Source organism: Perognathus longimembris, chromosome 2, assembly GCF_023159225.1.
Source record: "Perognathus longimembris pacificus isolate PPM17 chromosome 2, ASM2315922v1, whole genome shotgun sequence".
Taxonomy (NCBI): domain Eukaryota; kingdom Metazoa; phylum Chordata; class Mammalia; order Rodentia; family Heteromyidae; genus Perognathus; species Perognathus longimembris.
This window is the reverse complement of record NC_063162.1, coordinates 11,639,526-11,664,064: the sequence shown is the minus strand read 5'-3', so window position 1 is coordinate 11,664,064 and position 24,539 is coordinate 11,639,526. Positions and strand designations below refer to the sequence as shown.

Sequence of the window (24,539 nt, the reverse complement as noted above, 5' to 3'; positions counted from 1 at the left end):
ACAATGTCTGTGAGGCTAACTGGAAGGTGAGGAGATGATATTATCAGCTATGGAACTGGCAGGTGACACTTAATAAAGGGATCAAAAGACTGCACACAGGAGTAAGATGTTATGAAAGTCTTTACCTGGTGAGATGCATACCAGCATGGGTCTGTGCCTAGACTGGAGGGCATCAGCCCTAGACAATAGCATCCAGTGCCCCTAACAATGTGAGAGTAGCAGGTGGAGGGGCAGACCTGGGCTTCTGAGCTGCACCTAATGGCTGGTTATATGCTTAGTCATTTTATGTGCCTTGTGAACCCCAGAGACGACTGAAGGTCAGAAACCAACCTCTGCAGATGAAGAGTCTACTTAAGAAGGAAAATCTGGGTCTTAAAGACAACTCTGGAAGCTGGAGAAACCTGTTATTTCCACATTTTAGAGGCTTTTATCCCCAGTATTTTTGAAAATACAGTCAAGCAATCATTGTTTTGCTAGTGTGTGATAACTGGAAACAGATAAAACGATAGGACGTTACACCACCACTCCCCCCCACACCTCCCTTCAACGATTGCAAAATACTTACTTACTTTAAATGTTGTCTCATTTGCTGAAAACTAGGATGGTTCCAGGAAAATTAAAAGAAAAAACCCCACATTAACAACTTCTGAGACTCTATGGGGCCCGGGGGGGGGGGGGGGGCATTCGGAAAATTAGCAATTGGAAATGTAGCATTCATTGCTGAGTTACAAAGCAGGAAAGCCAACAGTGTGACACCGAGCTGTGAACATAGGGTATGAAGCCTTTTCTGTGAACACTCAGTCTGCTGATGACAGAACACGCAGGCTCCTGAGGCACAGCTTAGCCAGACTGTCCCTGCCTGGACCCCAAACCTTACAGTTTCTCCGTTTAATTTGAGAGACTCTTTCTTAGCAGCTACTTTACAGTTATGTCATTTGGGAGAAGTTACCCGAATCTGTGTTGGAGAAACGTTACCCCCAAGACAGGACTTCAAGATTTGTGTCTTGAGAATGGGAAAAGGCAAGGATAGCATGTTCATGCTCGCGCCAGCCTTCCTACATTCTGGAAAGGTAGCGAAAACTGTTCTTTAGGCTCATCATAATGCCTTTTCCATCCAGCTAGCTGTTGCTTTCCTGTTATAAAACTGTCACTGGTGGAAATCTGCAAGTCTAGGCACGTCACATAATAGAATTTCCAGGGCACTGTAATTGTGAGGCCAGACCTCGCCAGTCCCTGGCACCAGAGGGTTAATAAATGCATTAGACGCTGTTAACCTCCACTACCTGGAGTCAGAATGGGGCCTCACTGCCTTTTACCCCAGCGATTAGCATTTGGAAAACCAGTCTTGGTGCCAATGGCTTTCCTGTGCAGAACACACAGGCACACACATAATTTATGGCCACAGTCTGGTCCCCACATGGTTCCGTCCACAGTAGGCTCTCTAGGGCCTTGGGGACCAGTCAGATTTGTGAGCAGCATGTTTGCTCTGCTTATGGAATTGGAGACTTAAAAGCATACCTATGCAGAGCCTGGCCTTGGGACTCCACTTCTGTAGAGCAGTCAGTGTTAAATCTGGGGTTTTGAGACAGCTGTCAGCCAGCAGGGCAAGGCACACAACCTGTCTGTGCTTTACTCCATGCAGAAGAAAAGCTGGTCTCTGCCCTACCTCTAGAAAGCCAGAGGAGGCTGCCCAATCCAATAGCAACAGTCTGTCCAGGCTGAGGCCAAATCGTCATAATTAATGATGCTCTGGTTCTTTTCTCCCTTGCTTTACTGATTAGAGAGATTTGCTATATTAGGAACCTGTTTGCTTAATGACAGAATACAAGCAATAAACAGAGAAATACACAGACTGTAAAATGCAATCAACTCTGCTCTCCAGCACCCACTAACTACCAGGCTGCATCTATCATTCTTGTCAATACCGGTTTATTAGCATACGGGACTCTTCTGTTGCAGAAACTGAGGACTTTTGCCAGGGAACACCATAGCATGAGTTCTTTCTGAAATAATCTAGAGGAAAACATCCAAAACTTGAGGAAGCCATTTCTCAATATAAATGGACATCAATGCAACCAAGCACCTCTGACTCATACCTGTAATCCCAGCTACTCAAGAGGCTGATATCTGAGGACTGTGGATTTTTTTTCAAGCAGAAAAGCACGCGAGACCCTTTTTAACCACCAAAACCCATGGCTCAAGTGGTAGGGTGAACACCTGGAGTGAAACAACTAAGGGACAGCACACTTGGGCCCTGAGATCAAGCTCTCATGCCAACACTCACATACAAAAATGTACATGAATCTGATGTTTTCCTGTAAGATAAAACACAGGAAGAAGGGTGTGTACCTAATCTGAAGCGTAACCTAGTGCAGCAACTTGCTCACAATTTGCATTTTTCACTATCCATTTGAATCAAATCTGTCTTTCCAGTTTGTAGGTATGCATGACAAATCTATTAGGTACTTGATAGGCCTCGTCTCCAAATTCATTTCTACTCATTAAAAGGAGACAGAGAGAAAGAAGCTAGCTGAAAGCAAACAGACACTAAGTCATAGTGAGCTGCACAGTGTTCTGGAGCCTTCTACACTTGGAACCTTTTTGGATTTTGCTATGGACTTTGGGGCGAACCGGAGAGGTTTTATTGCTGATCTTGTCACAAGTAGTTGGCCAGCCTTCCTAAAGTCCCTGCCTCTGTCTATTTTGAAACGCACCTTCCTGGTGATTTGCTTTTCCTACAAACTTGGTAACAACTGTTTGCAATCACTGGTCTGAATAATGTGCTGTAAAGTCAGCTGTGTAAAACAAGTGAACACATAAATAAGGCCTGCTCAGAGCCCCTGGGCCTTCGTGCTTGTCTTTTGTAACCTGTGTTCCATCGACAAGCAATGTTCTTTCAAGCAGAATTCTTTCAGAAGGAAAGAAGTGGCGGTGAGGGGAGTCTGGGTGAGCTGGTAGCATCCTTTCCAAGAAGGATCCTGAGCTAGCTTTTCTACCAATGAGCCTATGATTGACAGGTCTCCTCTACTTCCTTCTCTCCAGAAGATTTGGTCTGTGTCTCCTGAATCTCAGTCAGAAGTTCTGATTACTGTAAGCTCGGAGAAGGCCTTGTAAAGTTTCTTTCCTCAGAGTCTTGTAAAGATTCTCCACTTAGCACAGGGTCCAGAACAAGTTGAGTCACGCTGAGCAAGCCTCGCATGGCCTTTAGATGGGCTGGGAAAGGCTGCTGTGGCCTGTGAGGGAGTTGTCTCACCAGTAACCATCATGGCCCGGATCACGGTGGTCTGGCTGTTTAGATGATGAGGCCTCACCAATGCATGCCCAGCAAACAAATTCAAGGCCAGACTGGGTTGTGTGTGTGGAGGGGGGGTGGGTGGATCATCACTTTGAAGGAGGCATGAACCATGCTCTGAAACAGAAGGTTTGGGGTCCGGGCACCCGCAGGGCAGTCAGAGTTTAATTGTGCTATTTGGCTTAGCTCATTGCTAAAGCCTAAAGCAGAAACCCAGAAGGTCTCCGCAGATGGAGTCCATCGTTCCTAAGTGGTCGATTGAGAAATGTAGTGTAAGGAAAGTACAAACATTTGCAAAAGGCGCATTTGTATGAAATTCTAATTTAAAATCGAAATGTCTCTCATTTACTGATTTCTTGATACATAACACCAAGGTCGCCTTTTGTAAATGAAAGAAACCACGTATTAGAGTTCTCAGGCTTTTGTTTTGTGTAAGCTACGGATTGCAATATGCCAGTCTCACTTTGGAGTTACTTAAAAAATAGTCATGGCATTTGTCTGATGCCCTGAGAGGAATCCTAGGGAATTCTTTCTACATCTCTTTTTAAAAATAAATTTTCTCCATCTTTTAAAGTTATCTTGCCTATAATGAATACAAAGGTACCGTTTAAAAGAATATGCTTTATTTGAAGCCTTCAACTTAGTTTTAATTGAAACAATTCCATTTTTTGTGCATTCCTGTCATGCACATATTGTGATGCAATCACAATACTAATACAACCATCACAGAAAGGTCAGGTGCTGGTGGCAAAACTAGATACTCTGGAGGCTGAGATCTGAGGATCATGGTTTAAAAGCAGCCCAGGAAACAAAGCCCATGAGACTTTTAACTCTAATGAATCATCAAAAGTCAGAAGTAGGGGCTGAGAATGTGGCTTAGTGGCAGAGTGCTTGCCTAGCATGCATGAAGCCCTGGGATTCCTCAGCACTACAAACACAGAAAAAGCCAGAAGACACTGTGACTCAGGTGGTAGAGTGCTAGCCTTGAGCAAAAAGAAGCCAGGGACACTAAGGTCCTGAGTTCAAGCTCCAGGACTGGCAAAAAAATTCCCCAGAAGTCAGAAGTAGAGTTGTGGTTCAATTGTACAGCACCAGTCCTGAATGAAAAATCTAAGGAAAAGTGCCTAAACTCGGAGTATAAGCCCTAGTACTGGCACAGAAGAAGAAGCAAGAGGAGGAGCAGGAGCAGGAGACAGAAGCAGTAGGTCTGGGAACCCACACTCTCGATTTGGTAGGTGTGTGTTACCATCAAAGAGAACAAATGGCTTAGGTGGGCAGAACAAGGGATGTTCCCAGCTTGAGAATTCACGGGCCCTCAAGCATTGGGCTTGCAAAATGGACAGCTTCTGCTACAATTTAGGATTTCTTCTTGGTATTGGTTTGGTTGATACAGTGAGGTAAAATGAATATAGGTTAGGAAGGTTCTAGACTTGGCTTTTCAACCATTCTTATGGTTCTAATTATCCCTGCCCTACTGTGTAAGTTAGAGTGGTTGTGAGAATCAAGCGTGGTCATCTAGGAGGAAGTCTTTTTAAGATTCAAAGTTGCTGCTGACAATGTCTTAGCCTCTGTTTGGCTTCTGGTCAGTCTTACATTGGGGCCAGGTGGAAAAAAATGCAAACTCTCAGATTTAAATGGGGTGGTGAACATTACATCAAAGAGAAGCAGTTCATGATATCCTCAGATTTAGAAATGGCTGTAACGAAAGAGACAGACCAGCAAGATATATCAACACTCCTCCATTAGCTAAGCCATCCCTCGGGCCTCCCTGCCACTCTGTCTCCCTACACAGTAAATGGATGCCAAAGCCTTAACTTGTAATTGAACACTAATGGCAGGATGGCGAGGGGCTGTGTGTAGTCTGTGCAGAGTGAAGCTCAAAAGGGGGCTCTAGCCAGGCTCGCTTCTTCCTTTCCTAACTTCACAGGACTAGCTTAAGTCTTTTTTCTTCCTTTCTCCAGGTTTGGGCAAACCTACAAAATTGTGTGTTTCATTTGTAGTTAACTTGCTTGATGAGTAAAATATTCAGACAAGAAGCAATTACAAGCAGTACTTTAGAAAATTATGCCCAATTAACAATAAGATGATGCCAAACAATGTGTGAAAGATGCTTTGGTTTCTGTGTGTGTGTATGTGTGCCCCCACACATACACACATACACACGCACATGCGCACTGCAGCTCTGTAGAATAAAGGTTCCGCCAAAAATGGTCTAAAGGCAAAGGAAGGAGGGGGGTCCCCAAATGAGACATTTGTTTTCCCAAAATGTGCAGTTGGAAATGCAAATGTGCCAGAGCAACAGAAAAGATTCATTGTTGTCCCTGATGAAAAGTGCAGGAAGCCTATCTCATCAGACACGCATCCTCCTCACCATCAGATAATATTTATTAAGCCTCTCATTCTCCCGTGCATTTATGTGCAGCTGAGTGCAGCCTCGTAATGGCTCTGTGACTTATGGTGGTAACTAAGATTTGATAAAAGAAAAAAAAAATATCCACTGCCTGGAGACAAAACAGGCAGGGGCTATTGTTCCCCTCTGGTTTAAGGGAGGAACACTCTCGGTGTTGTGTAAAACAAGGCATTCGTTTTTAATTTTTAGGATGTGCTTTCAGTGTACCCAAAGAAAGTTATTCTAGAAAAGACAGCAAAATGATGCAGACGAACAGAGATGTTGACTTGGTCATTACTATTACTGATACCTTCCACCGAGAAGGCCTCGATCTGTTTTGTGTGTGTGTGTGTTTTTTTAAGCAAAGGTTTTCTTCTGAATGGCTATTCCCCCTTATACACATCAGGAGCACAGGGCACAAGGAGACTGTGACTTGCCCAGGCCTCACACCATGTGGAGTGGCTGTGCTGAGATGTGACGCGCCTAATCTCCGTGCCTTGGAGCCCCACGTACCACTGCCGCACAGCAGACCCACATCCATTATCCCACACATCCTTACCCCAGCCCTCGGCAGTTGTTGCTCTTCCTATCTTGTATCCTGCTGATAGCTAAGGATGGCTCTGAGAAGGGCAGTGGTTTTTGTTTTTTTTTTTTAAAGCCTGGAATCACCCAGCCGGCATGGACAGAGCTCACTCATGCAGACCAGAAGCGATAAAGGGCCCCATGCACAAGGGAACCTCCGAAGCCTCACTCTAGACACGAGGAGCAATTCCTACAAAGGCCGTTCTTGTCAGGAGCCAAAGGACCAGCCAGGCCAGGTGGTACCTGCTGTCCTGAGAGCTGGAAGGTGGGCACCTTGCCTCATAGCCAAGGCACCTGCCAATGAGGGGCAGGCAGGGAACAACCACTGTGGTGGACAACTCCCCAGTGACCTGCCCAGTGTCTACCATGTTGGTTTCTCTTCTAGAGATTTTTATCTGTGCTGTGGCCCTGCTAGGGACTGAAATATGATAGGCAGAGACTAATGAAGCTCTTGCTTGCTTGAATTTTACCCCACAAGAGAAGCAGGGCCATTTTCCTTCACATATGTGTGTCCCGTGGTCCCAGCACAAGGCAGAACTGATTATTCAGGGAAGGCACAGTTGGTTAGAAGTCCTAGGGATAAAAGGTCAACAGGGAATACAAGAAATTGGACTTATTTATAGTATGTGATCTAAGTGTGCTCAGAGGTATTCTCATAGGTTATCCAGAACAAGAGAGCAAATTTATAGCCAAGATGGGACAGGCATTCTACTCCTTTTTTATTAAGCATGTTTATTACCAGCAATTGGGTTAAGCGATCGTCTAACGGCTGAATTACTGGCCTTTTTGATGGGCTAGCCTCATTGCCCTCTGGACCACAGGTGCAGATGGCCTAATGGCACTTTCTAGAATGTACTGGAAGGGCCAGTTTCCCCATCCCTACCCTGAAGTTATTCTTAGTTGTTGTTGTTGTTGTTGTTGTTGTAGAAAAGTGATAAATAAAAGGCTGCTAAGCAGAAGACTTCATAAATGGGTTATCATAAATAAACAGTTCAAGTGAAGTCCAGCTTCAGAAAGCGAACACATCTATATGAAAAACCAAACTCATTTCCCAGAGGAAGTTTGGGGTATAGGTTACCAAATGTACCCCATAGCAAAGGCTGTGCTGACCTACCTCATGCAACAAAAACTACCAGGAAGATAAAACAGTGGTAGAAAATACTTACTGTGCTAGAGATTTTTAATTCACTTAAGTATTACAAGCCTTCCAGGGAGTAATGTTTATCATTCCCACAAGACAGATGACAATCCAAGGATCAAAGAGATGAAAGGATTTTCCTTCTTAGTTTTCAGGAAGATCTGAATTTCCTTGTAGCAAGAAACCTGGTTTTTCAGTTTCTCCTAAGACAGCTGCTATGCACTATGACTTAACTTCTTTAAAAATACAACTTTGAGAACTGATCATCTCACTGTTAGCCAGCTGTCTCCAACGTCCCTTGCCAATCACTGGCACACTCACAGTTGGATTTTGCTTGAGCTAAATTAGCACATTTCAGTTTAGAGTCAAATGAATGGTAGCACTGCTGCCGTTCTCCACAGGAACACAGAATCGTAAAGCACAACCTTTCACCCCGCTTACAACAATGTGGAGTAATGGGTTCCATACTATAGGTCCTTGAACTGAACCCTTAGAAAAAAAGAGCCTTGCCAATGGCAGAGGTCTCTCTAGTGTGTACCATTTCTGTGGAACAAAGTTCTGAGCCACAGCTGGTCTGCCCTCGGAACACCCAGAGATCTGGGTCTAAATTCCCATGTATGTTCCAAGAGGCCCAGGACTGTCTCTCTTATTGACCTTACTTGTCAGAATACCCTTAGTGAAATTCACAAAGAACATACCCTGTCATCCCGATGGACAACACACGATGGTGTCTTATCCTCCACGCTGTATGCTAACATGTTTATTACTCATAATGAGAGCATATAATTAAATGGTAATGTAATATTCCCCAGTTTGTTACTCATTTCACAGAAAGGCAGAAGATGAGCTACTTGGAGGCATTGATAAGAGGCTGCATTCGAGTCAGGAGCTGGAATGGAGGTGTGTGATCAAGAACCTCTCTGTTAAAAGAAACCCACTCTCAAGAGAGGACCAATTTTCAGCCTGTTCCGTGGCTGCTCAGCTGGTCTTCACCCTGCGCTCAGCAAACAGGTTTATTCTATTTGTAGGACATTAGGTAGAAAGAGTCAAAAAAAGTTGTGACTCGAGAGCTACTCTACTGTGTGAGCTTAATTTGGAGAGTTATCTGGCTACATTGTAGTTGAGAAAAATAGATCCCTGAGCCTGCCTCAGTTGAAAAGGGGACATCTGGGTTCATTAAAGGTGTGCAATAGATTTTGATAAAAGCTATTTTTCTAAGTCATTAAATTGGTTTTTTTTTTAAGGAACTTTCTATTCTCCTTCATTTGGACAATTATTAAACCATAAAATAGAATCACACAATTGCTAAAACTGTAATCTGAAATTTTACAGCCAGCTATAAAATGCTATATTATTAACTACACCGAAGATGCTCGAGCACATTACAACTTTTTAAATGAATTATAAAGCCCTTACTGCTGATAAAATAATCCTAAATTACAGTATTATGTAGCCTCACAATACATTGAGCCGAAGTTTGTTACAAGGCAAACATGCCAATCACAAAGAAATCATTACTTGAATTAAGTTTGGATAAGCCCCGCAATCCGGTAACAGCTGCTTGACAGAGGCAGCCTAGCCCCTGACGCCGGCAGGCCGGCTGGGATAGCTTGTCTTCCACTGCAGGTGTCTTTCCTCATGTCCCTTCTCCCACAGAACCAATCAGGAGTCAGGGCCTCCTGGTTTGAAAGACAGCGCAAGTGACACTTGGTAGGACTGGATTATGGAATCCTTCCTTGGTAGAAAGGATTAAAGGGAAGGAGGATGATAACAGAAATTCTTCCTTTTGTCTTTCCATAAGTAAGTTGTTGTTTTTTTAAATTGATGTCAACTGTTCAGATTCTGAGCACTTGCCACTTAGACATATGATACCTTTAATGTAGGCAACATACACGCATACCTACGATGAAGCCTGGTCCCCAAGATTCATTTCCTATTTTCCTTCTTTTTTGGGGGTATCAGTTACAGTCTGCCTGCCTCCACTGCCCTTTGAATTTAAACACACGATTGAAAATGAATGCACTTTGGCATGCTGGACTGTATGGGTGTCTTAATGGAGTAATACCCAGTTTTGAGCTCTGAATTCAAGCAGTCTCTTGGCTTGAAGGGTTTGAAAACGCTTTATAGACAGTTATTAAAAAAAAAAAAAAAAGAAGTGTTTTTCTGACAGCCTCTTTCCTCGCAGGGCCTGTGTGGGAGGATTCTGGGATTCAGCTTTTCCTCTGAGATCATCCGCTGGCAACTGCAAGCGAGAAGACTGAATCCAAGGAGGCCGTGGAGGCCTCCGTGCCCGGCATGGCTGAGACCATGGCACAGGCCTGGGGGGCCACCTGGGAAAGCGCCCTCGCGGAGACATCAACTCCCTGTGAGCAGAGCATTACGCATAGGAAACGGTGGCCAAGATGGGGAATTTTCTTCATAATACAAAAACAACAGCGAGGGTTGGAAAACACCATTTCTGCTGAAATTACATAGAAATGCTGGAAATCTCACAAAGACCTTAACTAAGCCACACTGCCATCAATACCACACAGCCTCAAGACTGTCTTAAACCAATGGCCCAGCAAAGTATTCACATAGCCACTGTGACTCGGATTCAGCGCATGTGTTAAGGGCTCACCATTGTCATGTCTGGAGCTGGTCCCATCCGATCTGAAGCTCCCTACCCTCCAATCGAGATGTGAGGACCCCCCACTACACGTTGCTACCAGCTTTGACCAGCCACTGGGTCATGTGAGCAGCGTCTTCTTTGTTCCCTGCAGGGTGTCCTTGGATCTTTGCAGGGTACTGACCTGGGGTGCTGGAGAGATACAAGCATCCCTCAGAAGGAGGTGACAGTGTAAAGCCCCAGCAGGCCATGGACTTCTTGTCCCTGAATGATGAAAAAGGCTCAATCAAGGGCCTAAGTTAACAGCACCTACAGTGCCATCCATAGGTGCCGCTCAGACACAGCAGAGTGCAGCCATGGGATAAGTTATAATGTTCCAGGAGATTGGGGGGGGGGTTGTTAGTGTTGGGGACTGAATGTTTGCATGTCCTCCCTGGTTCCTCTGTTGACACTGTATTGCCCAATGTGAAAACATTAGGATGTTGGGCTTCTGGGAAGTGATTAGATTGAGGAGCTCCTAAGCGCTTCAAAGATGGATGTGTGCCCAGCCATAGAGCTCTTCCCTTCGTCCATGTGAGTTACAGCAAGAAGTCAGCCTTCGACGACCTCACTAGAAACTCAAATCTGCCTGCATCTTGATCATAGGCTTCCCAGCCTCTAGGACCAAGTGGAATAAACCTCGGTGACTTGAGCCTCACATGTTACTATGACACCCCACGAAGACCGAGATGGGTAGGAACAACGGTGCTCTTGCATTGCTCTTTCCTGCAATACTCAGGGAAGTCAAATGTACCAGTCAGGTCTGACCTCTCCTGGTGCTCCTTCCCACACAGAGAGGGAAACTGAGGGAAAGGAAAGGGGTCTTTGAGGCAGTCTTCCCAAAGGGAAGACTGAGCCAGGACACTTTTGTCTCCCATTAGGTATCTGGCAATGCATGCGGCCATTTTAAACTGTCACAAAGGGGGAAAAGTACTACTAGCATCTAGAGAATAGAGACCACAGATATTGTTAAACATCCCACTGTGCTCAGGACAGCCACCCATACCGCTGTCATAACAAACAATTATCCTGACCAAAATTCCGACAGTGCCAGCACCAAATAAGCCTAACCCAGGGGAACTGACTTAACTCATAGCATGCGGTCACTAAATAATCTCATTGAACCTGCCAAGCAAATTCTTCAGCAAAAAAATGCGAGGAGAAGCAAGTAATTTTGCATAGAGAAGCTTCTGACTTGAAACTAGCCGTCACAAGGTTTTATCATTTGCTTCCCTTTGGTGCCTGTCGTGGTGCTTGAACTCAGAAACTCATACTCTCACTTTGCTTTTTCTTTTTGCTCAAGGCTGGCATTCTTAACACTTGAGCTACAGCTCCGCTTCTGGCTTTTTGATGGTCTCCCAGAGACAAGAGACTCATGGATTTTCCTGTCCAAGCTGGCCTCAAGCTATGATTTTCAGCTCTTAGCCACCTGAACAGCTAAAGATTACAGGCATGAGGTACCAAGCCCTTGGTTTATCATCTTTTCTTATCTGCTCTATTGGTGCAAGTATTGTTGGGTCACCAATACCATAAATTCCTCTGGGCAAGAGGACTCATAAATGATGTGTGACTCCACCTGGTCCCTGTGATCACTACTCTGTTACCAAAGGTGCAGCAAAGTAGCCAGGGATCTCCAGTGCTAAGAGTCCCCTACACTCATTTATAAACTACAAAGACTTGCATAGTTCCAACTCTAAGCATGCCTTACACACAAAAATATAGTTGATCCTTCCCCCACTATCTATTACTATCATCACCTTACAGATGAAGAAACTGAGATACTGAAAGTAAGTAAATTGCACAGTTTCATGCTTAATAAGTGACGTGACCCCATGCTCAAAATTTCAGTTTCAGCTTCCTTACGAGAACTTCCACATGTTTGTCCAGGATTAAAATTACATTTAAAAACAATCAACTCTGTCAGGCATTGGTGGCTCACACCTATACTCCTAGCTTCTCAGGAGGGTGAGATCTGAGCATTGTAGTTTGAAGCAAGCCCAGATAGGGAAATCCATCAGAATCTTTATCTTCAATGACCTACCAAAAAAGCTGGAAGTGGAACTATGGCTCAAGTGGTGGAGAGCTATCTTTGAGCACAAAAAGCTCATGGACAGTAGCCAAGCCCTGAGTTCAAACCCCAGTACTGGCAGAAAAACAACAAAAAACCCCAACCAATTCTGATCAAAGTATTATGGTATAATAAAGAATTACACTGGCTTTGTTCCTGTTTCTGAGAGATAATCTCTAAGTCCCTGGAATTTCCTGAGTGACAGTGTCTTTGTTAATTATGAACCTATTGGTTCATGTCTGAGCAATGGAATGGAAGGTACTGGAAGGACTCAAGATGGAGCTGGTCACCAGGAAAACCAGGCACAGGTCAGAGATTGGACTTGGGCTCCCAGTTGACCTGACCATTAAAGAGTAGAGGGGAAGCACAGAAAATAATGTATAGTCACATGACTGCTGATTCAGTTATTATGCCGGTAACAGAGCAGCCTCAATAAAAACTTTGGGCATAGAGATTGGTGGAACTTCCTAGGCAGTAAACAAATTCCTGTGACAAGACAATAGAGCACACAGATCCTGTGGTAGGAGGATAAGAAGTGTTCTGATGAAGGCGCTTCTAGTCTTTGCTGTTCTCATCTCCTCCTTTAGTTGGTTCTGATTTGTATCCTTTATAATCAAGTTGTTGTCATTACATCAGTTTCTTGAGTTCTGGGAGTCATTCTAGTGAACTGACCTAAAAGGTTCCTGAAAATACTTGAAATTTGTAACCAAGTGATCAGAACTGTGGGTGGCCTAAGAGGCCTCAGGGTTCAGAAAGCAGGCATCTAAGATGAAGGCAGCCTGGTTGGGGAGTCATGTTCCTACCTGTGGTCTGACACTAGCACTGGATACTTAGCATTGGAATTGACTTGTATTGCAGTTAAAAGCCAGGTGGAACCAGAACAGACATCATTACTTTTCTTTATGCTAGTTTATGAACCAATCTGACACTTTAGTCTGCCAGATGTTCAATAAGAATTCAGGGACTGATTTCATCTATAGAGATGTATAATGTTATCCAGAAACAAAATGTTTAAAGTGCTCTCTGATTTAGGTAATACAGTACAGGCATTTAAAGCATATGGAGAAGAAATGTTATTTTGCTTTCTTCTGTCTGGATCAAATATCTCATGTCTTGGGTCTCTTGTCTTAAAAATGCAAAGAATAAGAGAATTGAACTCGTGGGGTTATTATAGTCTTACTCACAGGAAATGCTGTATTCACATTACTTTATTAATTCAAAACCATAAAAAGCGGAAGTGATACAAGTTATTAAAGCAAATTGTTCTGGGACCTCTTTTAGGATTAGGTTGTTCATAGTATTTCTCAAAGTGGGGCTTGAGGACTACTAGATTTTAGATGACATACAAATACAAACATTTTATTGTTTCAATTTTATTTTATTTTATATTTATTTTCCTGTTGGTACTGGGGCTTAAACTCGGGGTCTGGGCTCTATTCCTGTGCCTCTTTGTGTTCAAGGCTAGTGCTCCACCACTTGAGCACTTCCGGCATTTTCTAAGTAGTTTAATGGAGATAAGAGCCTCAGGGACTTTCTTACCTGGGGTGGCTTTGAACTGTGATCCTCAGATCTCAGCCTCCTGAGTAGCTAGGATTGCAGGCATGAGTTTGACTTGTGTGGAATATGAGCAAATTGGGCCAATGACTTCTATGTTGTTCATGGCTTCAGATGAGTGTCTATAAGTTGGATTTTAAAACGTGACTATCAAGCACTACTAGGATCAGTGGAATGTTAGTCCTAGGACAACAAGAAAGACCTGAGCTTTACACCTAAGAGGCAGAACTGGTTGCCTAACACCATCCTTTCTTCAATAAGAGAATTTCCCATTAATAATTGTGTCTTCTGCTTCTAATGTCAGCATCGATTTGAGATGCAGCAAGGCCACTGACAAACAGCCCTTTGGTACCCAAGCTAGATGGGATTAGACTTGTGTGGCAGCTCCACAAAGCAGATTGTCAGGAAGAGGCTCCCAAGAAATGCCTTTTGGGCACAGAGAGATGGAATTTGAAGCAGTTCTAATCCCTCAAGACCTGGCCCTTTCTTTACTGCTTTTGATTTTCCTTCCTTCCAGACCTGGAGTCCAAAAAAATACACACCCCTCTCCCTCCTGCAGGACTTCCTACAACGACATCTAACAGCTGGCAAGCTAACATGCGATTCATAGCCTTCTTTAAAATTAAGAAAACAAAACTCAGCTGCCTCTGTCTTCCATCCTCTGTTGTCTTGGGAACAGCTCCTCCTTTGTAGTGGCATCTGTGCAAGATAAGACTGTAGCCTCTGTCCAAGGGCCAAGGGTTGGCCTTTGTATACTTGTCTTCTTTTTCAGTCCACGTAGAAACTCAAAATGTGAGTGGTTTACAGCACAGAGGGGATTAAAAAAATCCTCCAAATTACAGAATGACAGGGGTTGATCCAGGATTCTCAGTCAGGCCCAACAAAGCCCATAGTTCTGTCTCTTCTCAGCAAACAAACTCCTAAGCTGTCCAGCAAAAACAAGGACAGTTCTACCTTTCTAGAAGGAGTAGAGGAAGCACCTCAGGGATAGAAATAAACTCCTCCTACTCACAACCCCAAGGTTGCTGTTCCATCAGGCAGTAGTGCAACCCTCCCCCTCCCCCACCCCACACCCCCACACCCTGGCCTCCCTCACACAAGTGCCTCTTCTCCAATGGAAGATTAACAGGACGCCAAAGCACCCCATTGCTCTGCAAGCATAAATTGCAAGAAAAACATTTAGAATATTGATTAAGTGTTTCATGCTCGAAGATTTAAATTTACCTCCTGTATTTCCAGGATTAGCTGACATAATGGGGTCAGTCTGCCGGCACAAATGATTTACAGAACACCCATTGGCAGCTTTCCTTTGAAAAGGCAACACTTAGAATTTTCCCTTGGTCACAGGCCTGCAGAGTCCTGGGTATTTAGCAGATTGGGCTAATCACCTTCTTGCTACCTTTAGACTCTGGGGATTGGGCTCTCTACAGTGGTCAGTCCTCTGTGGTATAAATGGACATTATTTGGGTGCAACGAAGCACTGTGGCTGGGACCTTGACTTCCCTCCACTCCTCTTGTCCACCTGGAAACTCTAGCCTGCATCCACAAGGGCCATGCCTATAGTGTAGGCTGGACTCGGTTCTGCTATGAGAAGGAAAGGAGTTGAGGTTATGTTGGGAGGCCAGGAGGTGTGGACCTAGGGTGACCTCTGGTGAATGCTTCAGGTTCTCTGCACCTACCCCTCCCAGGCCCACAGACAGACCACGGTGTCCCTGCTACAAACTCCTTAGAGCGCCTGTGGTCTGGCCACTGGAGACAATGATGGGTCTGTCCATGGGTGAGGGCAGGAGAGCTGACCACCATTGCTCATGTGGGCAGAAAGCATTCCTACACAGGCTGTCCAGGTGGACCCTCACACATCTCTGTTACAACTGAGCAGGTGGCTTTGCGGGTTCTGTTCTAGGATGCTGCTTCCAAGGTCCCACAAGGAAGAGAGGAGGAAGGAGATCTAAATCTTGGATTCTCACCTGCTATCCTCCATGTCTCACCCACACGTATATTTTATTTGGCCACACACACACACACACACACACACACACACACCTACACACACCCTAACCCTGGCTTGAGCAGTTCACTAGAGCTCTTGCCAAGTGCCCCTTGCCATCCTACTAGCCTTGGTCCTGCATGAATGCCCTGTGTAACCTGTACATAACCTTCAAGGGAAAAGAGAGGAAAGAGGTGTAGGCCTTTAAATTGTCTTGGGGCTTCTAAGCTTATTCCCAAGACTCCAGGGCCCAGGTCTTCAGTTCCTGTTCACCCTACAGTTAGCTTTCTGGAACTTTCAGTTCTGAGGATTCAATCCATTTTAGATGGATAATATTCACAAAAAAACTGCATCTGTATTGAACATGGACAGATTCTTTCTTATCAGTGTTCCCAGAACAATCCAGTATAATAACTATCTATATAATATTTACATAGCTTTTGGTATTTTAGCTCATTTACACATGATTCGAAGACGGCAGGAAGATTTGCATGGCTTGTATGCAAATATGATGCCATCTTATATAATGAACTTGAAATCTATGGATTTCAGCATTCTTGAGCGTTCTGGAGTCAATTGCCTGAGGATACCTGGGACATATGAATGTATGTGCTCAACACGCAACTCAGAGGTCCTCAAATAACACATGAAGAGGTCACTATCTTTAGTCACCCAAGTGAAGCAGTGTCCAGGCCTGCAAAATAGAAATGTTCTCAACACTGACTTACATCTCCAAAGATATTTACTTTAAATAAGTGACAAGTACAGTGCATTTGTTTCAATATCTTGAGCTTTTCCGGTTACCAGGCCACTCAAGTATATAGATGATGAAGTAATGGGTAGAATTATTCAGGTTTTTTGAATGTGTGTGTGTGTGTGTGTGTGTGTGTGTGAGTGTGTGTGCATGCGTGTGTGTGACTGCCTTGTACAAGTCAAAGGAGTGCGCCAACAATAGCACAGCTCGCGTCACGCTTGTTACTAATATGACTGACAATTAATTCTGATATGGGACCTTAGCGGGATACCCCAAACCCTGCATTTTATCACCTCGGGGGGTTAGCACTTGGACATTTCCATGACATGTTATGCTAATCAATCAACCTCCTTATTTTAAAGCAGACTTTCACAGGGGCCACGATGAACCCCATGATGACTAGAGACCCAGAACCATCCATTCCCTAAGCAGATCTGCCATGGGTTTGCTGATCATACCACTTCCAAGCAGCTTTTGAAAATGTTTCTTCTATTTCTTCCCTTCCAAGGGGGAGAGGGGGGTGAGGATCTACATCAAATGTTAAGACAAGAGACGTCAGCCCCCAGAGGTTTCTCCTATTAGTGAATACTTAAAAATATTACAAGAGGGCGCTTCTCATGGGAAGTGAACTTCAAGGTTGCCAAAGACCTTGACTCTCCAGCTCTGTTTCCCGTGGATCCCAGCTTGGTTTAGTTATTCTATTCTGAGTCAAGGCACAGGTGGTGGGGACAAACGTCATCCTAAGATATTTCTGGGACCCCAGCAAATAGTAATTCATCTGAAGTCAAGCAAGCAGGTCGGCAAAGGAAGGGCAGATGCGAAGAATGAGCCTCCTGGGATCCCTGAGTCAAGCCAGAGTCCTAAATCAGCCAGAGACCACGTTCGCAGGGTGAAGGCCCTTCATCGTCACTGTCACCTCCGGTCCTCTGACCTCAAACAATCCTTTCAACCATTCTTCATTCAGGTCACCTTAAAAGGGCATCAAGCTGCAAAATGTTGTACTGGGAAAACTTTCCGTCTGCCTCCCATACTGTCTCCTAGATTCACAGTAAAGTGTGAATTTTGTATTTGTCCTTCTCACTTATATCCATGACCACTGGGAAGAACTATAGCAGTAGGTTCTCTCAAATCTAGCTGCTTCCTTCCTCCTTTTTTACTCTTTACTTCTTCCTGGGCATCCACTGCTAACATAAAAGAGTGAACCTTAGTTGCCCAAAGGTTATACAACAAAGCCAAAGTACGTTGGCCATAGGACCAGGCTCTCAAGGATGTATTGGGTGATTTTTGATTCGGTTAAGTCAGTAGCCTCTTTCTGCCTCAATTTCCTCCTTTGTACAAGGGAAGGATGTCTGCCTCACCTGACTCGCGGAACTGCTGTGAAGGGAAAAGGGGCAATGCACTCAAACTGTTTCAAAGATTCAGATCCACTGTTCACCCGCCAGTGCTCCCTCCTGCCCAGTGCTCCCTGTACACCCCAGCTCCTGCTCCCAAGCAAGGCCCAGCACTGCGCTATCCAGCATCGCATAGAGACCATATGGACAATCACAGAAGTCTGGGCGTCACAGGGGATGTTTAAAAAGTGTCATTCTGGAGCGTTCACTCTGCCTCATTTGAGCCTCTCTGCTCTTAACAGCTAGGCTATACTCACACCACACTTCGTGCATGGGGAAGCTGAGAGTCTAAGAGGTAAGCACCCTTGCCAAAGCGACCACAGTGATGAAGATAAGAGCAAGATCTGACCCAGGAGCGGCTGCTAGGCTCAGGACAAATACAGACTTAAGCCTTAGGAGTCAAGGTCAGGACCTGTCAAAGTCTGGAATCTTCTGAGGAGCCACATGCCATTCAGTTAGCTTCAAAGTACATCAGAGAGAGCAGAGATGTGGCCACCATTATTCCTGGCCAGTCTCATGCCTCCATGCAACTCTGCTGAGAAGTCAGGTGACAGCCCTGAGATAAACCCCATGTCCCATTCTATGAAGCAGAGCTCCTGTCACTACAACAGCTGGTGAAAAGCTTGCTTTCTTGGGGAATAGAGCACTTGTTTCCCCCAGAATTCCCAGAACAACCATGCAGCAGTAAAGAGTTTTCTTGGCAGGGAGGGGTGAGAGGGCAGTCATGTTTGAAGCAATGGACTGGTTGTAGGCCAAGGCAAGCCCTGTACCACAGGAGCCCAAGTTGGGATCTTTGATGAAGGTGACATGGGCTGATCGGCAGGGGACACATCCTGTGGTTGTGTCCACTCATGGGCAGAAACTTGGAATTGCATGGTTTTCAATGATGACTAATCAGAGATGTCACCTGTGAACTACTGTGTGACTATTCAGAACTATGGGCAAGTTACATCTCCCCAACTATAGTTTGAGTTTGCAGAGGAGTAAAGCTGTGTTGTAGTTTTCAAGTCTCTTCTCTAGCTACTTCCCAAACCAGCAGGTAGGGATTTAATAAACATGTTGAAGGGAGCCTCACCTGCCACCTTATACGTATATAGATGCATGCAGAAAGACACTGGTTGTTCTGGGTAGATATTACCATTCTTACTGGTCAGAGACCATATCTGACCCATCATTACCTTGTAATTACAAGGCCTTATCCAGTGGGTCATTGTTTTTACCATTTGAGGAGGTCACAGAGAACTGATCTAAGAGGAATGATAAACGCCCCAGGAAGATGAAGTAGGGTCAGAATCCCAACCAGAGATGAATTAAAGCCCCTGCCTAACCCTATATCTACCTCCACCATGTTTGAGTCACTTTCCTTCTTCGAAACTCAGGGCCCTGCTTCAGGCTCTGGCAGTTAGACAACACATGATCATTCCTTAAGCTACTCTCTAACTCAGACCTTCTCTGCACGGTGTTTTGGAGATGGTGACGGCTCCTGAAAGGCTTTTAAAGTCTGAAGAACATCAGGTTGCATCTGGGTTATGTGGTTTCCTCTCTGCCTTCTCCTTAGTGTTTTGTGTGAGTGAGTGTCTCTGGGACTGTGTATTGGGATGGAGATGTGGGAGGACCGAGGGCAAAGACGAAAAGTAGATGAAGGGCATATGAAACAATAAGAAGGGAGCCTCGTGGACTGAGAGAATAACAAGGAAATCAGAAGTAGGAAAACTCTCCTTTCACTTTCTGGGGAGTAACATGAGTTCTAGATCAAGACGGCATGTGACAAAAGAAGGTTTCTGGTGAGAATTCCAGGAGCCCGATCCCTGGCCAGCGTGGCAGAAGGGAGAACACACTCCTTGGAAGAGTGTGAGGTCAAAGCACAGGACTGGACACACAGGCAATGGAAACATCCTTTTCCCGAGCATGGCAGGAGATAGAAGTGTCTACGTGGTCACCACTAGGCCCTAAATACAGGATGGACCATGGAAAGAACGAGGCTATGTCATAGTAACAGCACTCCCCTCCCCCACCAAAACAATAACATCCACACACTGTAAAGTCAGTGAGAATCCTCTCTAAGCACACCAATCACGTCTGGCCAAATAGTTGAGCATTCACTACTATGAAAAAATCAATACCGGGCAGATTAAACAAACATTCTGCTTTTAACTAAAGGTGGAAAATCATGCGCCCATCACAGCTCTGCCCTTGCAGATCTGCATGAAGCCCGAAGAAATTTCTAGGCTGCGTTCATATGTGAGGTTTGGTACAGCAGCACATCGCATCTCATCTCTGGCTGCTGGAAACAGTTACATTTGCTTCCTGAAGAACCAACTCCTCCGACACTCCACAGAAGACCCAGCCATGGCTGACTCTGGTTTACAGCAGAGACAGTCAAACTTTCCAGGTGATGTCGAAGTGACTGTGATGGTGACAAACTGACAACTCCTTCCTTTTCAAGAAGCTACTGCTTTGCAGAGAACATGGAATCAGCAACACATATCAACAGTCAACACAACTCGATCTCACAAACAAAGACCTGTAGGGGTCCACTTTCCTAGAACCCCACCTTAGAGAGCTGGATGGAGAGTCCCTTGACCAAAGCTCCATCCTTAGTAAATGGCAGGGTCAGCTCCTTGTCAATTGTCTCTCCAGTCTATGACATGTCACATTCTACATTTATTATGTTTAAAATGCAGCTTCCACATTCAAATCGGAGTAACGTTTGCCATTATCTCGGATTGCATTTCAGAAAAGAAACCCTTGGGTGCCCTAAAAGTGAGCTGCAACAGGAAATCTAGACCCCAGTTCTTACCTGCAAATTTGCACAAGGTGGTAACACATGTGTGGGGATTTCATTCTCAGACCCTGCAGGTGCCTGGGGCTTGTTCTTCCCCCGGAAGGCTGTGGTGGTGGTGGCGGTGGTGGTCTGTACCGGGAAGGCTGGCCGCCACACTGTCACATCAGAGCCATTGCCAAAGGCTTGAATTGCATTTTCTGCAGTAAAACAGGAGGGAATCAAATTTCAAAGTCAAGCAGCAAATGTAACAGGCAGTATATACACACATACGGCCAGAGAGGCACACTAGAAATTCTAATTAGAGCACTGGACTTTGCTGAATAAAACCTATGCATCTGGACAACCCTGCTTGTGCTAAGAACCAAGCTTCTGGGTTGGGTGCTCAAAAATCAGTTCAGTCTAGTTGGGCACCAGTGGCTCACGCCTGTAATCTTAGCTACTCAGGAAGCTGAGATCTGAGGATCGAGGTTCAAAGCAACCCTAGGTGGGAAAATCCATGAGACTCTTATCCCTAATTAATCACAGAAAGAGCCAGAAGTGGTGCTGTGGCTCACATGATAGAGTGCTAGCCTTGAGCAAAAGGAGCTCAGGGAGAGTGCCTAGGCCCAAAGTTCAAACCCCAGGACTGGCAAAAATAAAGTAAAATAAAATAAAATTCAATCATTAAATCCTGAGATGGACACTTGGATATCCTCCAACAAATATTTACCATGTTTCTATTTATGTGACAGGTTTTGAGCAAGGCCCTTGCTCTGCACTGCTACTTGGTCAACCCTTTTCAAACTCAGACTTGTTATGTGGGCTCATAGAAAAATTTGTCAAAATTCTATACTAAAAGTAAATTGGTGAATGTCCCTTTCTTCTCAATATATCCCTCATCGTGAGACTGAGGCAGGATAAAAATGCAGCCAGTCTCTTTCAAAGAAAAACCTACCTCAAACCTCATCAATAGCCAGAGAACATTTAAGTCGAAAAAAATTTTTTTTTCCTTTTCTGCTCCCAAGTCTTCCAAACAAAATCTGCATAATTAGATAGAAGCAGTCCTGTTTAAATGAAAAGTTTAAAATGTAAAACTTTAAAAGCTTATTACAATTTCGTGGGATTAGATTGTTTTTTATGGCAGAACTAAATTGGTTGTGTTGTTCCCTCCTCAAAATGAATAAAAAACAGTTTTTAATCAGGTCTTCAGGGATTTGGCAAGGATTTAGGAATTTTTTATTTCATACTCATTGTATAAGAAATCGAACTCCTTCATTTGGGGCCTGAATGTGCAAATTGGTAATATATGACTCTTAGTTGGCATGTCCCCCCACCCCCCGCCCGTATACAAGTCAAAATAATTTAGGCCTAATCTTGCCCTGAGAAGGGATATTTTTTTTATCTGAAATTGTTATTCTTTTAGTTTAGCAAATTGGAAACTCGTTTTCAACAACTTTACTTTTGGGGGGGATATAAGAAACAACTTCCAATTAATACAAATGCCTTTTTGTGCTCTTAGCTGCACTCCATGGCTTAACCAGTGGCTGGAATGCTGAGAATAGAGAATCTAGGGACCAGGTTCCGTAAATGATCTCAAAAGAAGAACAACAAAACTCTTCCTTTTTCCTGTTAAGAAATGTAGAGTCTGGGCATGGTAGTACACACTTGTAATCCCAGCACTTGGGAAGCAGAGGTGGGAGAATCACTCATGTAAAGCCAGTCTGAGCTATATACTGAGTTCCAGACCAGTCTACCTATGCTTTCCTTGTCCCAGTGAGTTCAGTTGTTCAGGCGTCCCTTCATTCATTCATTCAAACATTAACAGAAATTAAGCATCAGACACTGCTACATGTAGTAGTTATATAACTGTAAACAGAGGCCACAAAAGACAACAGAACTTCCCCAACCAGAACTTCAGTCTGGGGATGCAGATAAGCAAAATCTATAATAGACAGAGGGTGAGAAATGTGTGGAGAAAAATGAAGCAAGAGGAGCCCAGAGATCACTGGGGTGAGAAGAGGAAGTTGAGAGGTGAGGAGGGAATAAAGAGGAGGAAGTGGATGGGTAAAGTGGGAGAGAGTCCATTCCGAGGAGATGGCCTCTGGATAAAGCAATGCAACGCAGACCTCACTTCCATCTCCTCCCATCCTTCTCTCTTCCTCCTACATCTATCCGCCACATACTTGGCTCAAAAAAAAAAAATACAACTTACTAGCCCCAACTAGAAGTAAATAATGGGTTGTATTTGTGTTCGTGGTAAAGCAATTCAAAAGAGGCTTGGATGAATTGGAAATTGATAAAACTGAATTTCTCTATGTGGATTAGAATTGAAAAGGTCCAATTTCTCCTAGGTTAGGGCCTTTACAAGAGACTGAACTTGCAGCCCGATATTTTCAGTGCTCTGCATCCCATCCAATCTGAGAACTCATACAATAACTAAAAAAAAAAATCCTGGCTGACTTTGGCCCTTCTTTTCGACCAAATGCATTTATTTTGATTGAAAAGTCATTAGCAATAAGATACCAGACTACTCTTCCCTATGCCAAAATGTTATTAAGCAGGGACAACTTTAATTTCTCTGTGGGGGAAAAGTATGTTTTCCAGACAGTGTATTTTCTCATGCTGACTGTATTGTTATTGCTTTATCTTCTTAAAACCTCCATTCCAGCAGGAGGAAAGATGAAGTCCCAGTTGCCATATCTTGACATGCCCAATGTCTTCCCAAATGCCTCCATCCTCAGACTAATTTTCTGGGTTTGAATTTCACTTAAGAATCCAAAAGCTTGTGTTATTTTTAGGAGGATCAAAGCAAGGGACTTGAACCACATTATTTGAAGCACCCGAGGACTTAGGATTTTCTCAGCAACCAAAGAAGTGATGAAGAGGTCTTAGAATGATACTCAAAAGCTGTTTTGTGTGTACATGGCAAATGGTGAGCTATTGTTTCCAAAAAAAAAAAAAAAACCAGTCAACATGCTGCAGGATGTCATGGAGAAATAGTTATATTTGAGGACAAGGCTTACAGTAGGGAATAGTTGAGCCTTTATTCCAAGAAAATAGGCCCTATCACCTAGAACTCAAACCTGATCCCAGAAGAAGTGTGTGTTTGTGTGTGTGTGTGTGTGTGTGTGTGTGTGTGTGTGTATGCACTAAGGCTTAAACTCAGGGGCAGGGCACTGTCCCTTATTATTTTTTTTTCATTCAAGATTGGCTCTTTACTACTTGAAACACAATTCTACTTTCAGCATTTTGCTGGTTAATTGCAGATAAGAGTTCACAGACTTTTTTGCCTGGGATGGTTTTGAACCATGACTCTCAGATCTCAGCCTCCTGAGTAGCTGGGGTTACAGGTGCGAGTCATGGGAGCTTGGCACCAATAGGTATATTCAGGTATGAATAAGGCCCTGGCGATACAGGAGGGCTACACAAGGAACCCAATCCTTGGCTTTGGATGCTAATTCTGCCACATTTGGTTTATGTGACTACAGTTTTTATTCAGCTGCAGGACAGATATAATGAAATCTATGTCTCATACTGTTTAGGTACACAGGACAAATGAGATCATGCATTATCACTGCAGAGTGAATTTGAACACACACTCAGGGGCTTCCACGTGAGTGAGTAGCAGTTCCTAGTATCCCAACTAAAGAATGCCCATAGTGGGGTTGCCTGTGACAGAGCCCTGGCATCCTGCTTTTGGAGTTTGTCTGATGGATATCCACTGTTCACATCTGTATATTTATCTCTAGCTCTAGCTCTTTAGCAGATATGTTTCCTATCGCCTAAAGGACACTGCAGCAGTAACTAGCTAGATTCCAAGCAGCCCCCCCACCCATCCCAGAGTGCTTATCTCCTCTCCTGAGAGAACCCATATCCTCAGCCTCCTGGCTGCATCATCAGCTTCCCCCACTCAAGATTTGTTGCTTCTGCTCTCAGCCCACAATGAACATCCAAGGGGCTATTGATGTTCGCA

General features: G+C 44.3%; 1 protein-coding gene across 4 annotated transcripts in view; it reads right to left on the bottom strand.

Annotated features, from left to right (window-relative positions):
• The window catches only part of Gfra1 (GDNF family receptor alpha 1), a 193,563-nt gene that overhangs the window by 5,371 nt on the left and 163,653 nt on the right, over positions 1–24,539 (bottom strand). For all 4 annotated transcript variants that reach the window (XM_048338178.1, XM_048338179.1, XM_048338177.1 and 1 more), the window contains one exon: positions 20,603–20,784. In XM_048338178.1, coding sequence (XP_048194135.1) covers positions 20,603–20,784 — 182 coding nt within the window. The remainder of the gene's footprint in view (positions 1–20,602; positions 20,785–24,539) is intronic.